Source organism: Bufo gargarizans, chromosome 11 (assembly GCF_014858855.1).
Source record: "Bufo gargarizans isolate SCDJY-AF-19 chromosome 11, ASM1485885v1, whole genome shotgun sequence".
In the NCBI taxonomy this organism is placed as follows: Eukaryota; Metazoa; Chordata; class Amphibia; order Anura; family Bufonidae; genus Bufo; species Bufo gargarizans.
Genome location: NC_058090.1, coordinates 7,080,180 through 7,103,550, shown reverse-complemented (window position 1 = coordinate 7,103,550; position 23,371 = coordinate 7,080,180). Strand labels below are relative to the sequence as shown.

Sequence of the window (23,371 nt, the reverse complement as noted above, 5' to 3'; positions counted from 1 at the left end):
GGGATATACCAGACCTAACCCCGGCTATCATATACCCACATGCACTGTAGCAGCTTTCAGGGTGGGGGTCACCACCAATCCCTGATGCCACATCTGCTCATGGTGCGAGGGTCAGTTAGTGGAGGGTTACCTGTGCCAGTCTTTGTAAACCAGGAGGAGGCTGAGCTCAGGTTTATGGTCTCAAACTGTACCACCTGATTGGGTTCCACACCTTTGCTGACCGCCACACACACCATTGGGTACTCCTGCTCCGGTATTACCAACATTTCAAAGACCTTTAACGGACAGGGAAGGGGAAAGTCGAAATGCTGGAAAACAAAAAGGTGAAGCCATTGAGCATTAAAATACAATGGTCCCAAACGTTTAACCTACACTTAGGACTGATCCTGAATGAATGATCATTGGCAGTGCCAAGCAGCAGAATGAAGGCGCTGTGGTGCTTCTTCTCAGCTGTGCCCGACACCCCCATCCATGCACAAATGGCTGGTTGTCCATTCCAGTGCACAGGTCAGAGCGGTGCTGCGCAGCATTACGAGCCGCAGCCATGTCCGGTACTGCAGAGGATGTGGAGCTCCGATGGGTTTACCTGCCCCTTTATTCTGCTGATTGGTTGGGATCCCACCAATCATACTTTGATGATCCTTCCTAATGCTGGACCCCAAACAAGTGACAGATTATTAATTATCTCACATTGAACAACAGTAAATACTATGCAAGATTAGCAATAACCAGAGGAGACATGCAGCCGGACAGCCCAAATTAAAATGACTGGAAAAACAGGTTACATGACATCTGTCATCCATTTCTTCCAGTCTTGTGAAATTCTGGATTATCAGGCATTCAGAGGTTGCATCACAGGAAAGGTGGGTGGGTTTGTATAAAAAATATACACCCATAATTACAGACGTGGACAAAATTGTTGGTACCCTTTGGTCAATGAAAGAAAAAGTCACAATGGTCACAGAAATAACTTTAATCTGACAAAAGTAATAATAAATTAAAATTCTATAAATGTTAACCAATGAAAGTCAGACATTGTTTTTCAACCATGCTTCAACAGAATTATGTAAAAAAATAAACTCATGAAACAGGCATGGACAAAAATGATGGTACCCCTAGAAAACACAGAACATAATGTGACCAAAGGGACATGTTAATTCAAGGTGTGTCCACTAATTAGCATCACAGGTGTCTACAACCTTGTAATCAGCCATTGGGCCTATATATATGGCTCCAGGTAATCACTGTGTTGTTTGGTGATATGGTGTGTACCACACTCGACATGGACCAGAGGAAGCAAAGGAAAGAGCTGTCTCAAGAGATCAGAAAGAAAATTATAGACAAGCATGTTAAAGGTAAAGGCTATAAGACCATCTCCAAGCAACTAGATGTTCCTGTGAGTACAGTTGCACATATTATTCATAAGTTTAAGATCCATGGGACTGTAGCCAACCTCCCTGGACGTGGCCGCAGGAGGAAAATTGATGACAAATCTAAGAGACGGATAATCCGAATGGTAACAAAAGAGCCTAGAAAGACTTCTAAAGAGATTCAAGGTGAACTTCATGCTCAAGGAACATCAGTGTCAGATCGCACCATCCGTCGTTGTTTGAGCCAAAGTGGACTACATGGGAGACGACCAAGGAGGACACCATTGTTGAAAACGAATCATAAAAAAGCAAGACTGGAATATGCCAAACTACACGTTGACAAGCCACAAAGCTTCTGGGAGAATGTCCTGTGGACAGATGAGACAAAAATCGAAGTTTTTGCCAAGGCACATCAGCTGTATGTTCACAGACGAAAAAATGAAGCATATCAAGAAAAGAACACTGTCCCTACTGTGAAACATGGAGGAGGCTCTGTTATGTTCTGGGGCTGCTTTGCTGCGTCTGGCACAGGGTGTCTTGAATCTGTGCAGGGTACAATGAAATCTCAAGACTATCAAGGAATTCTAGAGAGAAATGTACTAGCCAGTGTCAGAAAGCTTGGTCTCAGTCGCAGGTCATGGGTCTTGCAACAGGACAATGACCCAAAACACACCGCTAAAAACACCCAAGAATGGCTAAGAGGAAAAAATTGGACTATTCTAAAGTGGCCTTCTATGAGCCCTGACCTCAATCCTATTGAGCATCTTTGGAAGGAGCTGAAACATGCAGTCTGGAAAAGGCACCCTTCAAACCGGACACAACTGGAGCAGTTTGCTCATGAGGAGTGGGCCAAAATACCTGCTGAGAGGTGCAGATGTCTCATTGACAGTTACAGGAAGCGTTTGATTGCAGTGATTGCCTCAAAAGGTTGCGCAACAAAATATTAAGTTAGGGGTACCATCATTTTTGTCCATGCCTGTTTCATGAGTTTATTTTTTTACATAATTCTGTTGAAGCATGGTTGAAAAACAATGTCTGACTTTCATTGGTTAACATTTATAGAATTTTAATTTATTATTACTTTTGTCAGATTAAAGTTATTTCTGTGACCATTGTGACTTTTTCTTTCATTGACCAAAGGGTACCAACAATTTTGTCCACGTCTGTATGTGGCCGGTTCACCAGTTATTTTGGTAGGGACAAACCAGTGCATACTGGGAACACCCCACAAGACCCATGCGGACCCAGCAGCAATCACTAACACACGGCAGCAGGTAATACAATCAGATACAAACCCGTATCAGCATAAACTTCTGCATGGGTTCATACCACTGCAGCAGCACTATGCCCGATGGCAGCGCCCCGCACAGATACTTGTGTCCTGTATATGGGTTTCTTACTGTATGGAGAGAAAACAAGAAGTCACTATTGTCTGCCCTCAAATGTAACGCCCTGTAATCTGCTCATTATGGAGGGACCCTTCTAAAAAATATGCTCCGTACAAACCAGCAAAATTCATTAATAAATGAGCCTTGGTTTACACTGGCATTTTATGATGCATTAAATGATGAACTCTGATGCCAGGGGCAGTCGGACACGGTTTCCCAGACTGGCTTTGCACAATGCCGCTCACAGGAGACTTTATTATTACCGTCTGATGACAAGGTGCTGACATGCAGAATTAATTACTTTGCTGTTCACTGCCCTATTGGGCATTAAATAGAGAGCGACTGGAGCCAAGGGGTTTTCCATTAAATTTAGCCGTAGAAGGAAGATAAAGAGGAGAAACTGCCTCAGCAATTCTTGTGTCCTTTCAGCTGCTGGACACACTCACCAATACAGCACTTGTGGCAGCCCTTTGTGTCCGGGATCTTTGCAGTCAGGGAAAACTTCCTAAAAAAAAAAAAAATATGGAAATTTCAACAATTATAGACCCTTTACTTAATTATTATGTATTAACAGTCCACGAGATTTACTCCTTCACTTTACTACATATTGGATTGTATGACGAAAAGAAAGAAAGAAAGAAAGAAAGAAAGAAAGAAAGAAGAAAGAAAGAAAGAAGAAAGAAAGAAAGAAAGAAAGAAAGAAAGAAAGAAAGAAAGAAAGAAAGAAAGAAAGAAAGAAGAAAGAAAGAAAGAAAGAAAGAAGAAAGAAGAAAGAAAGAAAGAAAGAAATAGGGGAAGGAAGGAAGAAAGTAAGGGGGGGAAGGAAGGAAGGAAGGAAGGAAGGAAGGAAGGAAGGAGATTAAAAATAAATGAGGAAGAGAGGAAAAGGAAAAAAAGAGCTGGAAAGAAAAAAGACAGGAAGGAAGAATAGAAAGCAGTTTTTTTTACAAGGTTCTCTCGTTACCTGGGTAATATTCTATCTGGAAAGCGATGCGTTTGGATATGTGCGGCCAGTCCAGGCTTTTTGGCTTGTTCAAAGAGACCAATTAGATTGTGTGAATAAAGCTGTAAAGTTTTACCTAAAAGAAAAAACAAATACAACCTCTATAAAAATGCTGTTTTGATAGGAAAGTGGTGTCTAATGCCCAAACAATGGTTTATTTATATGTTCATTTTGCTATGAAAGTTCAGCATTTGCCATTTCTAGGAAACATTACTATTGTCCACGGTCCATAAGCGCTGGCACCGCGGGTCATGTTCACTGGAATAACATTTTAAGGAATCTCGCTCTAGAAACTGCAGAATCCGAATTAAAAGAACCTTTCTGGGTAACGCTGACTTCTGTTGTAAAACCTGTTTTCTCAGCCGACTTATTCGGACCTCCTGCGTCAGGTAACAGCAGCCATAGTTCCCAATGAGGTTTGTTATTCTTATCCCTCAACAGCATTTGATTAAACATTCCTCCGCATACACTTACCTTCTGCAGAATCATCCAGTGATAGACAGGATCATAGAAAAAAGGAAAAACACAGAAAATAAGTCACATATATCCTAATCAAAGGTTTTAGAGACAGAACAAAACAGCTGATGACCCCCATTCTGGAGACGGGCGCAGGTTCTAGATGCCTCTACACCCATACCTCTATATACTTTATTTGTGCAAATGGAGTTCATAGAGGGAGATCCCCCATCAAGCAGCTTTTACCCTAAGCCACCCATATTATGACTGCAGTTCCCAACCTTCTGCAGTTCTACTGAATTGGGTTCTATGGACTTGCAGCCATAATACGGACACTGCTGCAAAACCAGCTCTCACTATGGCCCGTCTGCAATCAACTAGCCACAAGGATGCCATCAATAAACGAAATTAATTAAATTAACGGGAGCCCGTCCCCTAGTAGTACTCAGCTCAGTAAATGTTCCTACAATGATAGATGTGTAAAAATAATGAATGTCCGGCCTGGGATCTGGTGCATTATGGACGGTGGCAGCTGCAGGGCGTCTGAAGACCATCCAGCACAATAAATGCTGCTCATCACACCGCAGGCCGATCGTCGCAAGGAGCGGAGCCAAAGCGCAATGTTCTCAAGTCATTTATTAGCTTCTCCTGTCCTCGTGGTAGTGTGTAAATGTCACATTCTGCATGTGAATGAGCACGCTGGAGCTCTGCCATCGGACTCCGACGTGCCCTTTGTTCTCGGCATATACCAAGCCCTCCCCCCTGCAGTGACAATATAACCCTGGTACCGCCAGCCGGATCCCCGCCTCGTCCGCTGCATTCAACACTAAGGTGATAAACCTACTGGGTTGCCATTTTGTCTGCTAGGAGAACTGCAGTAAGAAGAGAAAATAGTTATAGGAAGAATGGGTATTTGGCCTCCATTTGCCAGGCTTTGAAGCCCCAAAACTACTGCTCCTTATCAGATATGAAGAGGCTACAGCCGGCCATACACCTTACACATCTGTCAGCCAAATGCCATCGCCACCCCCATGGACGACCACTCAGCTTGGCCGAGCGTGCACGCGTCCTGAATGCGGAGAGGGCAGAAAGCCTCTGATAAACAGCCCCGTACTCTTCAGCCACCAGTTGCAGTGAGAAGAAAACGGATAAAGCAGCTGAAATACACCATGCCTGATCCTCTTCTCCCTGGGAGGATGTCCAGAAGAGTTTGTGCTCCCAGTCTCACCACTAGCTCACATTTCTCTAGATACCTTCACAGACAGACGCAGCAGAGCTACGCTGCAAGGATAAGAGAGCGGAGTTAGCCACTCCACATAAATCACTAGATCATGATAGGTCTTCCATAGGATTACAGGTAAACTTGCTGGGTTGTGCAGGAATAGTCCCCTGGCTGATCTGCAGAGCAGGATAGTGCCGAACATTCAGGAGTCCTGATCTGTACAGAATACCTGCTGGGGGTCAGATGACTGACGAAGCCACTGTCCCCCCCACCGTGCAGTGGTGTCCTTCCATATAGACGGAGCAGGAGGTTCAGCTCTGCTGCATCTGCATGCTTGAGTATTAGCCGTCCCTTACAAGTGTTTCCCTTTAGATGCACAATCAGGTTTGCCACCAACACAAGGAGCGCTGTGGTCTCTTTTGCTTATGTGCAGGCAAAAGGAAGTAGCAAACAGCAATGCTGCAAATAGCTATCCGCTGCGGCTGATCAATATACATGGTCAAAAACTGAAGTATACAATGGAAAATCATGGTGGAAAATCTAAAGCAATATCTGCAGGACCTACCTGACAATGACATGAGGGTGTTATTGATCACATACAGCCACGTGCACTTCCGAGGAAATAGCTGAAAAATAAAAGGGATAGGGTGAGGGTCTCATAACACCGGCGGACCCCAATACCATCAGTACATCAGTGATCGTACCTGCTCCATCGTGGCTTCATGTAGTTCATTAAGATTTAGCGTGTAGATCCCATCCTCGGTGCCAAAGATCAGGTACTGGTCTGATGAGAGGAAAGGTCTTCAGTTATTAGACTGCTGTATAGGACACCTGATACTGTCTAAAACTCTGTGTGTGTGTGTGTGTGTGCGTGTACAGATTTGGATGATTTGATTGTTAATTTGCTTCCTAAATACAAAATTCGGCACCTTTCTAATTCATCTTCATTAAAAAGGTCATACCATTTTATTCCTGCAAGGTCTGTGTAATCGCTTCACCGAGCTGCCGACGAATGTGACACAAACACAGCGGCTTTCTCTGCTCCCCCCCCCTTCCTCGCAGTGTTAGGGCGGATTCACACGACCATCCGGGAAACGGGTTCCGTGTGTCAGCCACCGTTCCACTGACCTGAACTGGCTGCATCAGTGATTTAAGGTGCAGTCAGTTCCTGTTCCTACCTGAACGCGGGTCTATTGTACTGCGCTCACATGATGGTCGTCATCGATAGTACTGAACACCATGGTTTGCCATAGATGGCTGCATTAGAGTTCTCTGGAAGCTGGAGAGCCTCTACTGCCATCTTGCATAGTGAGGAGACATACAGGACCAGCAGCAGGTGTCATGGTTTGGGCCACTTTAGCTACCATGCCTGTTCTTGTCTAGGATTCACAGATGGAGCTCAATATCCAGATCTCTCCCTCATCGAGAATGTCTGTGACTGGATGGGGCGACGGATCTCCCCCCCTGTACAGCAGCCAACAACCACCTTGTCTGAACTATGGCTCCAAAATGGAAGAGCTTGGAATGACCAAAAGAAGACATCCAGCCTCTGTATGACTGCCACCACAGGAGGACATCTAGCATCTGTATGACCGCCACCACAGGAGGACATCCAGCCTCTGTACGACCGCCGCCACAGGAGGATATCCAGCCTCTGTACGACCTCCGCCACAGGAGGATATCCAGCCTCTGTACGACCTCCGCCACAGGAGGATATCCAGCCTCTGTACGACCTCCGCCACAGGAGGATATCCAGCCTCTGTACGACCACCGCCACAGGATATCCAGCATCTGTATGACGGCTACCACAGGAGGATATCCAGCCTCTGTACGACCACCGCCACAGGAGGATATCCAGCCTCTGTACGACCACCGCCACAGGATATCCAGCATCTGTATGACGGCTACCACAGGAGGATATCCAGCATGTGTATGACCGCCGCCACAGGATATCCAGCATCTGTATGACTGCCACCACAGGAGGATACCCAGCATCTGTATGACCATTGCCACAGGATATCCAGCATCTGTATGACTGCCACCACAGGAGGATACCCAGCATCTGTATGACCATTGCCACAGGATATCCAGCATCTGTATGACGGCTGCCACAGGAGGATATCCAGCATGTGTATGACCGCCGCCACAGGATATCCAGCATCTGTATGACTGCCACCACAGGAGGATACCCAGCATCTGTATGACTGCCACCACAGGAGGATACCCAGCATCTGTATGACTGATAACATGCTAGAGTGGCAGCAAGGAGAGAAGCTGCCCAGTATCAAATGTGACTTCCACATATACCCTGCTGAAGAACCCAAAAATGGTCACCACCTCTCGTGAGCAGTGACCGAGCACCATGAGCAGTTTATACTGTATCGGTCTCAGCTCAATCACATTATGTTTTCCAGGTGTTTTCACATTTTTCAGTGCAATGTGTGAACTTATTGCCTTCACGGGGGAAAATACAAGGAAACTAGGTGTAAAAAGTTATGTGGGTGATTTAATGCGGGCAGTTCTAGAAGTAGCTCCTTACAGAACGCCTGTGCGCAGTACCTTTGGTGTCCGGGTGTATCCAGGATGTTGCACAATTTATCTTTAAAGGACAACCATCAAAGACTTTGGAGAAACAGGCTCCCATCTAAAAAAAAGACAAAACAGATGAACAAAATGAAAACCTGTCTGGGACCAAAGAGACGCCTCAAACAGCAGCTCTCAGTCCGGAGGAGCAGACACGTCCACGTACTCCCACAGACGGTCCAAAGGCATCACTGGGTGGTAACGCTTCATATTCCAGCTGTGGGACCCCCCTCTCCTCACCACGCAGCCATAGGGGGTACTACTAATGGACAGGGGGTGTCAAACATTACAAAAACTTCCAGAAAATCATGAGGTCTCACGACATGACTGGGGAGGGGTGCATTTTTCTAGTAGGTGGCCCAAGTACCACCACTTACCAGCACTTTGGGAGTGGGTGGTAATCCGTTTATCGTAGGTTTCTAGAAGAGAAAACGGGGAATGAGAATTTCAGAGGCATCAAATGCAAAAACATAGATTTAGTGGGGACTACGCTTTGTATGTTCTTCGCAAAGTTTTTATTTTTTTACAAAATCCTGACCACTAGGGGGCAGCTGTGTGACAGGGATTACTGCTGCCTGTACACAGCGACATCTGACCAGCCTCCTCCGTGTGGATGTGAGCCTAGAAATACCGAACACTTACTGGAAAATCCTTCTTGTCCTTCTTTTGCTGAAGTTGGGGTTTTGAGCCGTCTCCGGTTGGACTTCCTAATCTGATAGGACTGTCTCCATTCCCTGCAAGGAGAGGGGTTGTCCGATTAGAACGCTGAATATAAGCATCAAATTAAAGGGGTTCTCCAGTTTCAAAAACATCTGTGAACTTTGGCTCTGTTCACACCTGCGGGTATCTCTGCCATTACTGTATTTCAGTGATACATGGGGATTTATTTTTGTGCCATTTTTATATTATTTTTTTATATACTCTGGGGGAAAAAAAAAAAAAAGTCTGATATTCACATTTTTTAAAGCACAAAGTGCAACAAAAATATATTTTTAAATTATGCCTCCTTTTTCCTTTACAGTCATTTTGATATAGGGGACATAGTTTACAGTGGACGGGCGCAGGGCTAGAAGCTGTCTTGTGCTAGCGTTCCTCTTTTATTAGAATTATATATTTTTCCTGTACTGGAGCTGACATATTAGCCCCAGTTACCAGAGGAATACAGCCTAGCGACATGCGCTCCAACATCTCAGATGATTGAAACTGGACGACCCCTTCCCCGCCCCAAAAATGTGACCGACATAAGCGGAAAAGTGGGTGATCTCTGGTATCTGCATGACAATGGCAGATAAAGCATGCACACAATGATGAGTACCAGAGGGCGGACAGAACAGGTTAGTAAGGAAAACCGCCTAATATCAGCCCGTGTGCATCTGTAGAATACACCTGGAAGGCCACAAAGCAGTCAGCAAGGAGTGGTGTGGGAGAAGACCCCTTCTGTGAGATGGCTGATGGGGGAATGCACAGCACTGAAATGGGGTTCATTGCAAATAGGTGAAATGTACATTGTGACCCTCTCATATCTCGTGTGTTATAATGGAAGGTGAAACCTGAGGATGAGTAGTATGAGATGGAGGGCATGCCTGCACACTTCCATGTGGTGAACCTGCTCCTTCCTTGAAGCTACAGAAGGTTGGATGAGGTCTGGTGCAGCCAAGCGGGTAAGGGTCTTTCCACGCTGCATTTTGCCCTATATGGATGACTCCGCCGTATATAAAAAAAACAAAAAACTGGATGCCTCTTTGTGGCATAGTGCCGTCTGCTGGCACTGTTCCATACAGTAAAAGATATACTGACAGATACAAAGGCCAAGAGCGTCCTTGGACACTGTATGGACATCATAGAGGTGGGTCCCACAATCATCCCATGTACTACATGGATGAATGGCTATGCAAGCTCAGCAGCAGCTTCAAAGGGAACCCATCGGTGGTTTGAGACAACCCATCTGTGGTATTGCAGCTTAGGCCCATTTACCTGAAAGGGGCTGCACTGAAATTTTGCAAGGGCCATGACTAAGGGGCTAGGGTAGGCGAAGGGGGTAATGGAGAATTCCTGAGGAGATGTGTTCATGAAATTGTGAGGAGCCCCAAATGCAGAGTAGAGTAGTCTGTGCTCTGCTGCCATCTTCCCAGAGACCACCGTCCTCCCGGGTGTAAATCCTGACTCCCATATCAGCACAAAATATACTCATCCTTCAACTATCTGATCACACATGATCCAAAACAAGGGGAAACTAAGCAGTAAGATGCCTGCAGAAGAACATTGTTCCCGCTGGTTGCAGCAGGTGCTGGGTCCATGTGTACGGACCTCTCCTGCCACGATCGGAAACGAAGCAGTAAGATGCCTGCAAGAGAACGTGGTACCCACCGGTTGCACCAGGTGCTGGGTTCATGTGTACGGACCACTGCTGCCACCACATGGAGTGCGACGTGGAGGAAATGCAGAATGAGGGCGAGGAGAGCGATATTAAGCATGTAGTTATACTCATTATCGGTTGAGCTCATTTTCAGCCAGCCGTGTAATGATGTGTTAACCCTTTTTTGCAGGGCTGCAGTGGAGTTTCCATCCTCCCTGCCTCTGCTTTGTGTTATTTACCCAACTGATAGAATTTACAGCGGTACAATCCAGGGGAGCTGATGCTGCTAGGGAGGACATGATTATGAGGGGGAGCCGTATGGCGACCACAACCTGGGGAGCTTTGCCTCCGGTAAGCTCGGTTATCTGGCTGATGTTTGATTGTGTTGGACCTCTCGTCCTCGGCCATGCTTTCATCCGGGCAGCTGTTCATTCTCTGTGGCTGTTGGCATAAAAGACCTGATTAGTGCATTGCCAGATATGCCAGAATGATAGCGATATCTCTGCGGGCAAGGAGAAGGAAGAAATGAAAAAATAAATATTTTTTTAGAAGGGGTCGACCCATCTTAAAAATTAGGGCACATCACCAGGTTATGCCATAAATGTCAGATAGGTTCCAGTCCCACCTCTGAGACCCGCTTCTATCCCCCGACCCCCATTCACTGCTATGGGAGTTCTAAAAATAGCCAGGCGCTGGCTCACCAATATCCGGCAATCACACACCTATCTGACGTCTGTGGCATATACTAGTGATATGACAAATATGTGGAGATGGAACATCCCGTTTAAAGGAAAGAAAGTAAACAAAAAGGAATGGAAGAAGGAAATAAGGTAGCGGAGTGGAACGGAACAGGAAAAAAATAAAAGGAAAGAAAGGAGGAAGAAAAAAGGAAATAAGAAAAGAAGATAGAAAAGAAAGTAGGACAGCAAAAAAGGAACAGAAAGAAAGTAAGAAAAAAAGAAAGGAAAAGAAAGAAAAAGAAAAAAAAAGAAAAAAAGAAAGGAAAAGAAAAAAAGAAAAAAAAAGAAAAAAAGAAAGGAAAAGAAAGAAAAAGAAAAAAAAAGAAAAAAGAAAGGAAAAGAAAGAAAAAGAAAAAAAAAGAAAGAAAGAAAGGTCATGAAAGGTTAAAAAAAAAAAAAAAAAAATGTAAAGTAAAGGAGGATGGAAGCAGGAAAATAAAAATCGAGAGGGAAGAAAGCAGAAGGGGAAGAAGACAACCCAGGCCTTTGCACCGCTCTCCATTAGTCCAGAGCGGCTATGCATAGAAGTCTTGTCTATATAGATTTCTATTTCACCCACAGATGAATAATCTCATTACTGTACCTTGGGGGGCAGCGGTGGAGGAACAGCTCGTTTCATGGTGGAACTGCAATAAAAGAGGGGAAATGGGATATGCCATCTGAATAAACTGGACATGCAGAATCTAAGGAAAGGATAAAGATGAAAAGCCATAAAAAGGAAGCTGTGGATAAAGAATTAGAAATATTCTTACTCGTGGTTTGCTCCATTTGCAAAAGGATTCCAGTTGATGCCCTGCAAAAATATACATGATTGAATGAATAATTTAATGAAATGTAATATAATTAATATATACACACAACCACAGCACTCAGATAGGGACATAAAGCTGGTGACAGATTCTCTTTAATTAATCCAACTAGTGAAATAAATATAGAACAATTCCCAGATCTGCCAGCAGGTGTCGCCAGCAGCGCAGTGATCTGCAGAGTGAGAAGAGGGTTGAGGCAGGGAACACGTGTATAGAAAGCGCTAACCTACAAATACCGGAGAGGAATGGAATATCACGAATTATAAGGGACTCACCACTTCATTGGCCTCGGTCTCCTTCCTGAGTGGAGGCTCAAACTGCAGCTTGTCAACTGGAACAGAAAGACGCGGTTAACACGATGGACCAGTCACAATAAAATCACAGAGCGGAGATACGAATCTTATCATATTAAAGAGGACCTCTCCTGACAGGCCTGTTTTAACAGCTTCATGCATTCCCCATGTGATAACAGTTCTGCAGCCTCTATTCTTATGTCTGTATGTTGTGCCGTTCCTCTGTTATTCCTACTAGAAGCTATGAATGAATTGCTAGCAGTCTGCAGTAAGGGTACAGAGGGGGGTAACCAGTTGGGGGGGTGTCCCTGCACAGTCTGAAAATGGCAGCACTGATTGGATAGAGTCAGACTGTGCAGGGACACACCCCTGACTGGTTACCGCCCACCTGTACCCTTACTGCAGACTGCTAGCAATTCATTCATAGCTTCTAGTAGAAATAACAGAGGAACGGCACAACATAGAGCCATAAGAATAGAGGCTCCAGAATGGTTATTACATGGGGAATGCATGAAGCTATTAAAACAGGCCTGTCAGGAGAGGGGAGAGGTCCTCTTTAAACCCACAAGCAGCTGCTGAAAAGTCTAAATCCCCACTTTTTGGGGGAGATCGATGCAGGGGAATGACCCATCGCCGACACCAGGTACAACGGAAGCTACTTCTTCTCTATAGCAGGTGTCATTATAGCCGGCAAATCGATGGAGAGGACACAAGGACAGGGACAGATTTTCATTACTAATATATTATTATAAAGAGGAAACTGATGTTTTCACTTCACTTTCATGGCCGTTACAGTCACCCCTGACTAATACTAACTCTATTTAGGGAATTGCAATGGTGAGATACATACGGACACCGCAGGATCCGTTTCATCCTTTTGGCCCTGAAGGCAGGTTAGGCAGCAGAGGGCGGAGAGCTTTACAATGGGGTAATTTGCAGAAATCAGATCCAGTGTGATAACCAGATCATTTAGGGTATATATTAGATGTAAGGTTAATGGGCGCTACTGCCTGCGCTTAGGGTGACGGCACGCGGGTACAGGTTTACACACAGATTTCCATGCTTTTCTACACCGAAAACTGTATGCGTTATTTTGGTGCAGATTTGATGCCGTTTTGAAGCCTTGCATCACAAAAGAACCACTGACAGAGCTGATCAGCCGTGGAATTCAGAATCCACACGGCAGGTCAATTTCTGCATGGAACAAAGCAAAATGTACATGCGATTTGTGAAATCTCAAACACCTCTCTAGTACTGTATTATGCTACGGTTTTTCTACACAAGAATCTGCGCAGAAAAACCGCATGTAATCCGCAGGTAACCAAAACGGCTCTCCCAACCGAGGGTCCGCATTGTGTGTGCGAGGGACCTGGCACCAATTAGTTATCACCTGTCCAAACACTATAAAGGGGTCCAAGCTCCGGGTTCCTTCTCACTGCAAAGTTAGACTGTGGTCGGGCATGCTCTAGCGGACTGACAGACATACTTTTCCATCTCCGTCAGACCCACGGACACTGAACGGAGGAACAGCTATGCACATGCTCGACCACTAACTTCTCCTCACTGCAGGGACACTTGGGGGCCCCTTCATAGTGATCAGTGGGGGCCCCAGCGATCGAGCATTTATCACCAATCCAACTATTGCAAAGCGACTCCCAGCTGAGATGCTGGGTGTTGTAGTTTTGCAATAGCTGTGGACATTTTAACCTTAGGGTTCACAAATTATTTAGTACTAAAAACAAAACAAAAAAACCTGTCCGCTCACAGTTCAGCTCGGACACCGTCCTCTCCGCTCTCTTGTTTGTAGACTTGATGGTATGGCGCCCAGCGGGTATCGGCTGAAAGATACTGCAAATCATTACTCGTCCGCACAACAGACGTCTCACAAACTGAAAGGATCAGCGATGCCCGGTTACCCACCTCAAGATCATCATCATCAGGCTCGATATAATGGTGGTGGTGGTCCGGATTGTTGACCCTATCCAAGAGTTCTAACGCCATTAATCTGGAGAGACCTCCTTGAGCCACGAAAGTATGCTGAAACGCAAGAAGAAGATTATCCATGACGGCACCAGGGACGCACACAGAAATCACAGGTTGTTGGTCCAAAATTATTTGGAGTAACTTTTATAGTATATCTACCCAGGAGTGACAAGATTTTCAGACTTGATAAATGATAAATTCAGTCTGCATGCAGCCTCCACTAGGGGGCGCCAACAACAGACAGGACTGAACTCAATTAGGGCTGTGCAAATCTACATGCAATAAGCACCCCCTAGTGGTAGCTGCAGGTAGTTGCTAAGATAGTGTATGGAAGCAGCTCTGTGACGCACCCACCATGGGTTTTCATGCCCAAGTGTCATGCAAGATTTCTTGCAGAACGATGCCATTTTAATAGGTGCGTCTAAGAAAAAGTAAAGTAAAATACAGATTTGTGGTGATGGCAGCCACTGAAATGAAAGTGATCTGCAAAACCGATGCCACGGGTCCTTACAAGAGCACACCATCGGTCCACCCCCCCTCTCCCCGATATCATGAATTCAGCTCTGCAGCCGCTTTGTGTTAGCACCCGTCGGGGGGGCTTAATTCACGAGACCATTAATAAGTATACAGGGCTCTGAGCGGGCACTTACCGTCAGCAGTCGCTCCGCAGTCGGCCGTTTCTTTGGGTTCTTGGTGAGAGAGACTTTGATGAAGTTGTGAAACACCGGAGTCCTGCACAGGACAGAACACAAGGAAGTCCTCAATCCTAGGTCCACACTCAGGGCTCCCCGTGCTATACCCTCCCTCCACGGCTACAGAAACAATGGGGCAGATGTCTCACTACTCTGCTGAATTCATATACCTGCTGCGCTTTCCTGAGGTCCACAGTGTGAATGGAGGCCTATGGATAAGATTAAGGCACATGCCAGCCCCAGTGCACTAACTTACTGCACAGATACCATACACTGGGTGCAGTGTACGATTACTGAACCCCCCGTTATTATCACAATGGATATATTATCTACTAGTCACCTGAACCCCATGGGAATGGAGACCTGTAACCGCTATGGCTGGTCGGACACACGGGGCACTTACCATTTCAGCTTCTCTTTTAGCTTTGGAGGCTGGAAGTTGCTCTTTGACATTAGGAACAAAGCTCTAAAAAGGGAAAAAACATGGAAATAATAAATATCTATTCACTTCCTTGCAATGGATCTCTTAGTGCACATACAAGTGCAGGTTATCAGGGTCGCATACACCCTTTATTGGGGGACACTGAGGCAATGGGGTCTCTCCAATCACATGCAGCTTTCTTCCCAAGACGAATGAGCATTTATGTTACGGTTGTCTGGGTGCGAGCAGAGAAGCCCACCAGGCTGACTGCAAAGTTTTATAGGGTTGATCCTGCTAATATGTGCTCTTTAACCAGGAGCAATGATCTTACATGAAGTTATAACCACAAACCTCATCGGATGCAGGTCAAACAATGGCGGCTGCAGCTCTGCCAGTTCTATTGAGGTGATGCCGACGGCCCAGATATCGCACAGCTGGTTGTAGCCTCCATTCTTTTCCACCGCCGCCACCTCTGGCGCCATCCTGGAACAGAGTGGCACAGGGTTATATCCTTGCTTCAGGCAGGGCCCGTATATACAAGCATACAACACGTCATCTCATTACCAGTATGGCGTCCCAATGAACGACTTCCTCTTGGCGATAGGTCGCCGTTATCTTTGCTGCCACCCCGAAGTCCGCTGCAAGAGAAAAAATAAATAAAATCGGGGAGTAAAATCCTGAAGACAAAGATGACCCGGCCCCGTATAGAACACAAGAAACGAGACTGTACCTAGTTTGACATCTCCATTGTCTGTGAGGAGTATGTTGGCGCCCTGCAAGAGACGGACATCCTGGGCATTAGAGGAATGGGCACCTATAGGGGCGTGACTCCATGACATCACACCGACACCCTCCTTACCTTGATATCTCTGTGCATTTTGCCCTTGCTGTGCAGATACGCCAGACCCTGCATGAAGACGGTGGAAAGGAAAACGCAGACATGAGGAGAGGAGATCCCCGGCAGTGAACGGTGCGCATTACTTAGAGCGTTTGACGCAACTTTTATAATGATTTTTGGCTGCAGGAAAATCACGCCCCCTATATTTCCGAAATTGGGGATGCAAACAGCCTTCTAAACTTTGCAACAAGATCCACCTAGGTCAAGCAAGGAACCAATGCGGCTCATTCACAGTCATGCCGAGATTTTACAGCAGGTCACAGCGATTATGCAAATGAGATGGCAAGGTGACGTATTACGTATTCTTTATGCAATTGAGCGCTTCAGTGCACCAATGGGAAAATTAAAGTGCACTGAGAGGCTAGGCCCTGCCCCTAAGTGCAATGAAGCTCTCATTTTTGCACAACCGATTATCACAAACAAGAATTCTTTTAAATCGACCCCATCAGGCTGTATGCCTGGATTAATAGGGTTGATCCTGCTGGCAGGACAATGGCTGAAGTACCTTTAGTAATAAAGCATCATCGGGAAGCAGAGGTCGCCAAATTTAAAAAGCCCCGATCCACTGGACCAAGGTTCCTAACTGGCACATGGCGGCATCACTGTACGGCACAATGGGGAAGATTTATCACAACTAGTGCCAGGGAAAAATGGAGAAGCTGCTCACAGCAATACGTGGTCAGACACAGCACACGGCGGACACTGCTAACACGCCATGTAATGCACAGGCAATCGTTCAATGGGTCGGTGTTAGGAAAGAACTAAAAACCCACATCCTCATTCTACTCAGGATTTTATGATGATCGCTTTACTACAGGAGATGATCATCCGTCGTGGAGGACCGAGCCGCAAGGATCTGAGATATCCTGGCTCTCTGGTCTCCGCTCAGCAGACTCCTGCGCTGTGGAGTCATCCATTTTGTTTGCATTGTTAAGAGATGGTTGTCAGAGAAGACGCGTCCTGCGGAGGAGGGCCACAGAGGGCGACCAGTCCACGCCTGCTGGCCGCAACCTTCTCTACGGGTAACGGCCTCACGTCTTTACCTGTAAGGTTTCCCGGCACATGTAGGCAATTTGGTTTTCGGAGAGCGGTCCGGTGACTGCAAGGAGAGAAAGAACAGATCAGCTCACGGTCACACGTAGAACTAGGGATAAGGTCTGACAACCGCCATCATATCCTGATGGGAGCGCCGACAGGGAGAGGTTAACCCCTTCAATACCAGGGACTTTTCCCTCCTAAAATACAATGATTATCCTTGCCCCCCCCCCAAAGGCAGACTGACTTCCCTACATACACAACAGATAACAATTACCCCAAATCCAGTGGGACAGTAGGAGAACTGAGGGGTGTTATTATGACCGGGGAATATTACAACGCCATTACTTTCCGCTGTCCAGTACAGGGAAAAAAAAAATGGAGGCTACAACCAGCTGTGCGAATAAGGTTGTGAAACCGCTGACAGCTTAAGGACTAGAGAACAAGTGTAAGTTAGGCCTCTGTTCACATCCGCACTGCAGCCTCCATCGCAGAGGGCACACCATGACGGAAACGCAGGAACCGGACGCCATGGTGTCCATCACAAGACAGACCCTTCTCTGTCGTCCTTTTAGTTTCTCTGATCCGATGATCCAGCAGAAATACGGAAACGCTGCTGCAGATGTGAACAGAGACAATGACAGTCTCCTCGTGCTATAGGACTGTGCCTTACCGTGATATATGTCCTGGAGGGACCCTCCACCGCAATACTCCATGCAGATCCACAGCTTCTCCCGGCTTCAAGATACAGAAAGGAAGACGCGTTAATGGAGGTTTCCAGCAGGAGACTGGTGAACTGAAACATGAGGGCGATGGCGACGGGCGTACTAATCCATATGGGAGGTGGAGGAAGCAGATCCGTTACACACAACCCCTCCACAACATGTGCTCGGGTGTAAGGACATCACAATGTAAGAGGTCAGCTGCGGGAAAACGTACACCGATCAGCCATAACATTACAACCACGTGATACCACCAGGTCCTCTTCAGGCATGGACTCCGCCAGACCTCTGAGGTGTCCTGTGGTATCTCGCAGCAGATCCTGTAAGTGGTTCAGTGCGGCCTCCACGGAGAACGACCGTACACTTGTTTTCTTCCCTTAGGACACCTCCACACATGGGAGAAATTAAATAGCGCGTCATTGAGGTTTGTGGTCTTAGCTGTGGGTTTCACCCTTTCAAACGAAAGGTTGAGATCTGCGGCAAGAGCGCATCAACTCCGCACCAAAAAACGCTGTCAGACATTGCAGATTGTGGAGCAGAAACGCATACAAATCTGCACGGGAATTTGTGCGGTTCTTACGTGTGTTCACCCGCATCCGTGTGCAGGTGACCTCAGTGCACCCGGTGCCATCTCTTCGCACACGCCCGGCCGTCCACATGATGTAAGGCGATTCCTCAGACCAGGCCGCCTTCTTCCACGGCTCCAGTTCTGATGTCCTCTGCAGTCACTTTCGGTAGTGGACAGGGCACAGCGCGGGCGCTCTGACCGCTCTGCGGCTGCACATCCCCACGCACCACGAGCTGCGACGCCCTCAGTGTCTTGACACCTATCGCCAGCGGTAACGTTGTCAGAAATTTACTGTACGGTAAGTCTTCTGTGGGATCGGACCTGACAGGCTAGCCATGACCCCGTCACTGGTACTGACCCCTACATACTGGGAACAACCCACAGGACCGGCTGTTCTGCGGATGTTCTGACCCAGTCTACACGTCACAGCTCGACCCTTGGCAGTCACTCGTATCCTTATGCTTCCAACACATCAAACCGACTGTTCTTTTGCTTTCTAACATCTCCCCCAATGGACGTCATTGTCACCAGATAACCAGTGCTAGTCACTTCACCGTCAGTGGTTTTAATGTTATGGCTGATCAGGGCGACCTTCCGGAATCAGAAACCGTCACAATCCTTCCCACTCCCATCCCTATTCAAAAGGAACTCTCCATGTAATATAGTGTTATAGCTACTGCGGGGCCTGAGGGGGCGGAGCATGACACAGGGGCTCTTTAAATCATGCTCCGCCCCTCCAGGCCCTGGATGAGGCATAACAAAGTCTTCCTTCCTACGAAGCCAGACATGGCGGGACATAGCTGTGGGGAGGAATAACGGCACCTGCCCCGTACCAGAGATAGCTGCCGAAGTACGCCACGATGTTGATGTGTTTGCATTCCTTCACCATGTAGATTTCTTGCTGAATTAGAGAGAAGTCATCACCTGCAAATCAAGAGGAAACGGAAAGTCAGCGGCGTAGAATACATACGGTAACAGCACCACAGAGCGCCATGCAAAACCTTCCCAAAGTGTGAAAGTGGAGCTGCCCTTTAAAAATACACACGACTGAAGAAACGCCCTGGAAGGTCACGTCTGGGTTTGTCCTAAGGTCACCGCTAAACCGCCGCAACAGAAAACACGCATGTGAATAAAGCCGTACAGAAGGGCTGATGATTAACGCCGGCCATACACATTACAGGGCTGCAGCTTGTGGCCCCACAGCTATTGCAAAACTACAACCTCTATCATGACCTGTCGGGGCATGATGGGAGTTGTAGTTTTGCAACAGCTTGAGAGCCACAGGCTGCAGAACAGTGCTGCAGGCCAATTCGGCTGACACCCCTTGCCCCCATACACATGCATGCTTAGCTCAGATAAGCATGCATGTGTTCTCAATGGGGAGAAGGGAATCTACCTGGCGGCAGCGACCGGCCGTACCGAAAACCAACTGCCTTATATCCGCTCTCAGTGAAGCAAATTAGACGGTCGGCCGCTCCTGTGGGAATCGGTGGGCTCGGGGGACATTTATCTGATGTTTATGGCTTCACTTCTCATATTTGCTGCTAAATGCAGGGGTGTCCACGAGTTCTTAAGCCGGCCATAAGTTTAGGCTGCTGACAGCTCCCCCATACACATGCATGCTTAGTACGGCTGAGCATGCATCTGTTCCGAATACAGAGAGAGGAGAAAGATGCTGCTGATGTCACTGACATTTACGGGTATATTCACACGGTGGCAGATTTGATGCAGACATTTCTGTGACCGCAATCCATTCCGGACATAAGAACAGAGACGTTTGTGCAGCGCCCGGATTTCTGCAAGTCCCATTCAGATCAATGGAACAGTCGCAAGAAATGGCTGCAACAAGTCTGCTGTGTGTGAACCCAGTCCTGCAGAAGAACTTCCTCTGCTAAATTATGGGGGGTGGGGAACTTATCCCAAATTTCCACTCTGTGATAATATGGGGCACAGTTCATATTTTCTTCAACCAGTGTCGCCCCCTGCTGAGCCGGGTCTTAACACACTTCCCGCACAGCAAAGTAGTTTGTTTTTTCATTATTTTTTTTGTCTTTTTGGGACCCCACAGGCTCTACATTCCCACCATAACTCCACATAACACAGGAGAAAGTGTGTAATATACTTATAGGGGTCCTTTAAGGGTAAGTGGCATTTATCATGTAGAGAAAGATAATACAAGGCACTTACTAATGTATTGTTATTACCCATATTGCTTCCTCTGCTGGCCGGATTCATTTTCCCATCACATTATACACTGCTAGTTTCCATGGTTACAGACCACCCTGCAATCCATCAGTGGTGGCCGTGCTTGCACACTATAGGGAAAAAGCGTCAGTCTCTCTGGTGGCCAGGACCATGGGAGCGCACATAGGCCGGTGCTTTTTCCTATAGTGTGCAAGCACAACCACCACTGATGGATTGCAGGGTGGTCGTAACCATGGAAACGAGCAGTGTATAATGTGATGGGAAAATGAATCCGGCCAGCAGAGGAAGCAATATGGGTAATAACAATACATTAGTAAGTGCCTTGTATTAACTTTCTCTACATGATAAATGCCAGTTACTGAAGTGAGAGGACCCCTTTAACTTTCCAAAGTTGCGTGAATCAGTCTCTTGGGAACCCAGTTACGTGACGCTCCTCTTCTGATACTGCTATGTCCTTTACCAGGTTTCTGGCCTGGGCTATGGACGGGACGTCAATTCCTATGTGGACGGGGCCAGAACTATTCCTCTCCCTGCGAATGCGCAGATGAGGTGGTTTCAGAAGTTGGCACATGCGCCAGGGAGAGGAGTAGTTCTAGTTCAAGCCGGAAACCTGGTGAAGGACATGACCTAAGCAGAAGATGGATTTTCAGAACGACTTTGACATGGTAATTATATTACACAGTTTCTCCGGTTTGTTATGTGTAATAAAATGAATTCCAGAAAACCCCTTTAATTCCATTTATTCACTGGTCTGATAAACTGGGCTCTTTTTCATCAGAACCAGCGCCAGCTCTGTTCTTGAGCAGGGCTCGGTATGGCAGATACACTTCTAGTAAATGAGACCGAGCTGTGATGTTATATACGTCCACACGCCGATCACCAGCAACGCCTTCATTGCAAAATATTATATTTCCAAGGAGTGCAGGTTTGAAACGCGCTGCAGACATCTACAATGTACACAGGAACTTTGTGCAGCTTTTGTCACATGTCTTTGGTCCGGCTGGTGTCTTGGATGAAGTATGCGAGTCGTCTGCCAAGTATCGCTGCGCACAACGGAGAAAAAAGGAGGGATCCTTCAGCCACAACCTGCAGACGTTTTAAACTTCCTTATCTACAGAAGAAAACAGTGATCTCCTGATACTCCACCTACAGCACAGGCTGCACGTGGCACATGGACACGGATCAGTACATACGTCACAGGAGGCCTGGACTGCTCCATAGGAGCAGGAGATGCCCCCTTAAAAACAGGATTTCTGGGACTGTCAAAAACTTTGAAAAACGTGGGAATGATCTTAAAAATCAATCAATTCCCGCCATTCTAGTGTCCTCGGTCCGGTGGTCCCAGCAGTCTTTGTTTCTGGGGCTGCAGGGATGATGTCACCGACTACTTCATGTGACCGTGGCAGCAATCATTTGCAGCAGTTGATTATGTCATCTCTGCAGCATCAGAAACAAAAACTGCTGATACCGCTGGAAGAGGGAGGGCGCAGCGCCGCCGCTGAAAGAGGGAGGGCGCAGCGCCGCCGCTGAAAGAGGGAGGGCGCAGCGCCGCCGCTGAAAGAGGGAGGGCGCAGCGCCGCCGCTGAAAGAGGGAGGGCGCAGCGCCGCCGCTGAAAGAGGGAGGGCGCAGCGCCGCCGCTGAAAGAGGGAGGGCGCAGCGCCGCCGCTGAAAGAGGGAGGGCGCAGCGCCGCCGCTGAAAGAGGGAGGGCGCAGCGCCGCCGCTGAAAGAGGGAGGGCGCAGCGCCGCCGCTGAAAGAGGGAGGGCGCAGCGCCGCCGCTGAAAGAGGGAGGGCGCAGCGCCGCCGCTGAAAGAGGGAGGGCGCAGCGCCGCCGCTGAAAGAGGGAGGGCGCAGCGCCGCCGCTGAAAGAGGGAGGGCGCAGCGCCGCCGCTGAAAGAGGGAGGGCGCAGCGCCGCCGCTGAAAGAGGGAGGGCGCAGCGCCGCCGCTGAAAGAGGGAGGGCGCAGCGCCGCCGCTGAAAGAGGGAGGGCGCAGCGCCGCCGCTGAAAGAGGGAGGGCGCAGCGCCGCCGCTGAAAGAGGGAGGGCGCAGCGCCGCCGCTGAAAGAGGGAGGGCGCAGCGCCGCCGCTGAAAGAGGGAGGGCGCAGCGCCGCCGCTGAAAGAGGGAGGGCGCAGCGCCGCCGCTGAAAGAGGGAGGGCGCAGCGCCGCCGCTGAAAGAGGGAGGGCGCAGCGCCGCCGCTGAAAGAGGGAGGGCGCAGCGCCGCCGCTGAAAGAGGGAGGGCGCAGCGCCGCCGCTGAAAGAGGGAGGGCGCAGCGCCGCCGCTGAAAGAGGGAGGGCGCAGCGCCGCCGCTGAAAGAGGGAGGGCGCAGCGCCGCCGCTGAAAGAGGGAGGGCGCAGCGCCGCCGCTGAAAGAGGGAGGGCGCAGCGCCGCCGCTGAAAGAGGGAGGGCGCAGCGCCGCCGCTGAAAGAGGGAGGGCGCAGCGCCGCCGCTGAAAGAGGGAGGGCGCAGCGCCGCCGCTGAAAGAGGGAGGGCGCAGCGCCGCCGCTGAAAGAGGGAGGGCGCAGCGCCGCCGCTGAAAGAGGGAGGGCGCAGCGCCGCCGCTGAAAGAGGGAGGGCGCAGCGCCGCCGCTGAAAGAGGGAGGGCGCAGCGCCGCCGCTGAAAGAG

General features: G+C 48.1%; 1 protein-coding gene across 1 annotated transcript in view; it reads right to left on the bottom strand.

Moving 5' to 3' along the window:
• Positions 1-23,371, bottom strand: part of MAP4K5 (mitogen-activated protein kinase kinase kinase kinase 5) — a 59,390-nt gene that overhangs the window by 6,137 nt on the left and 29,882 nt on the right. The window contains 26 exon segments of the mRNA XM_044272673.1: positions 131-308; positions 2,666-2,769; positions 3,205-3,263; positions 3,723-3,837; positions 4,499-4,501; positions 6,005-6,065; positions 6,144-6,223; positions 7,999-8,083; positions 8,400-8,441; positions 8,665-8,756; positions 10,618-10,819; positions 11,702-11,744; positions 11,871-11,911; positions 12,203-12,258; positions 13,986-14,058; positions 14,141-14,257; positions 14,854-14,935; positions 15,299-15,361; positions 15,668-15,799; positions 15,881-15,918; positions 15,920-15,954; positions 16,047-16,089; positions 16,176-16,223; positions 17,258-17,313; positions 17,923-17,987; positions 19,373-19,463. Of these exon segments, the coding sequence (XP_044128608.1) occupies positions 131-308; positions 2,666-2,769; positions 3,205-3,263; positions 3,723-3,837; positions 4,499-4,501; positions 6,005-6,065; positions 6,144-6,223; positions 7,999-8,083; positions 8,400-8,441; positions 8,665-8,756; positions 10,618-10,819; positions 11,702-11,744; positions 11,871-11,911; positions 12,203-12,258; positions 13,986-14,058; positions 14,141-14,257; positions 14,854-14,935; positions 15,299-15,361; positions 15,668-15,799; positions 15,881-15,918; positions 15,920-15,954; positions 16,047-16,089; positions 16,176-16,223; positions 17,258-17,313; positions 17,923-17,987; positions 19,373-19,463 (2,004 nt within the window).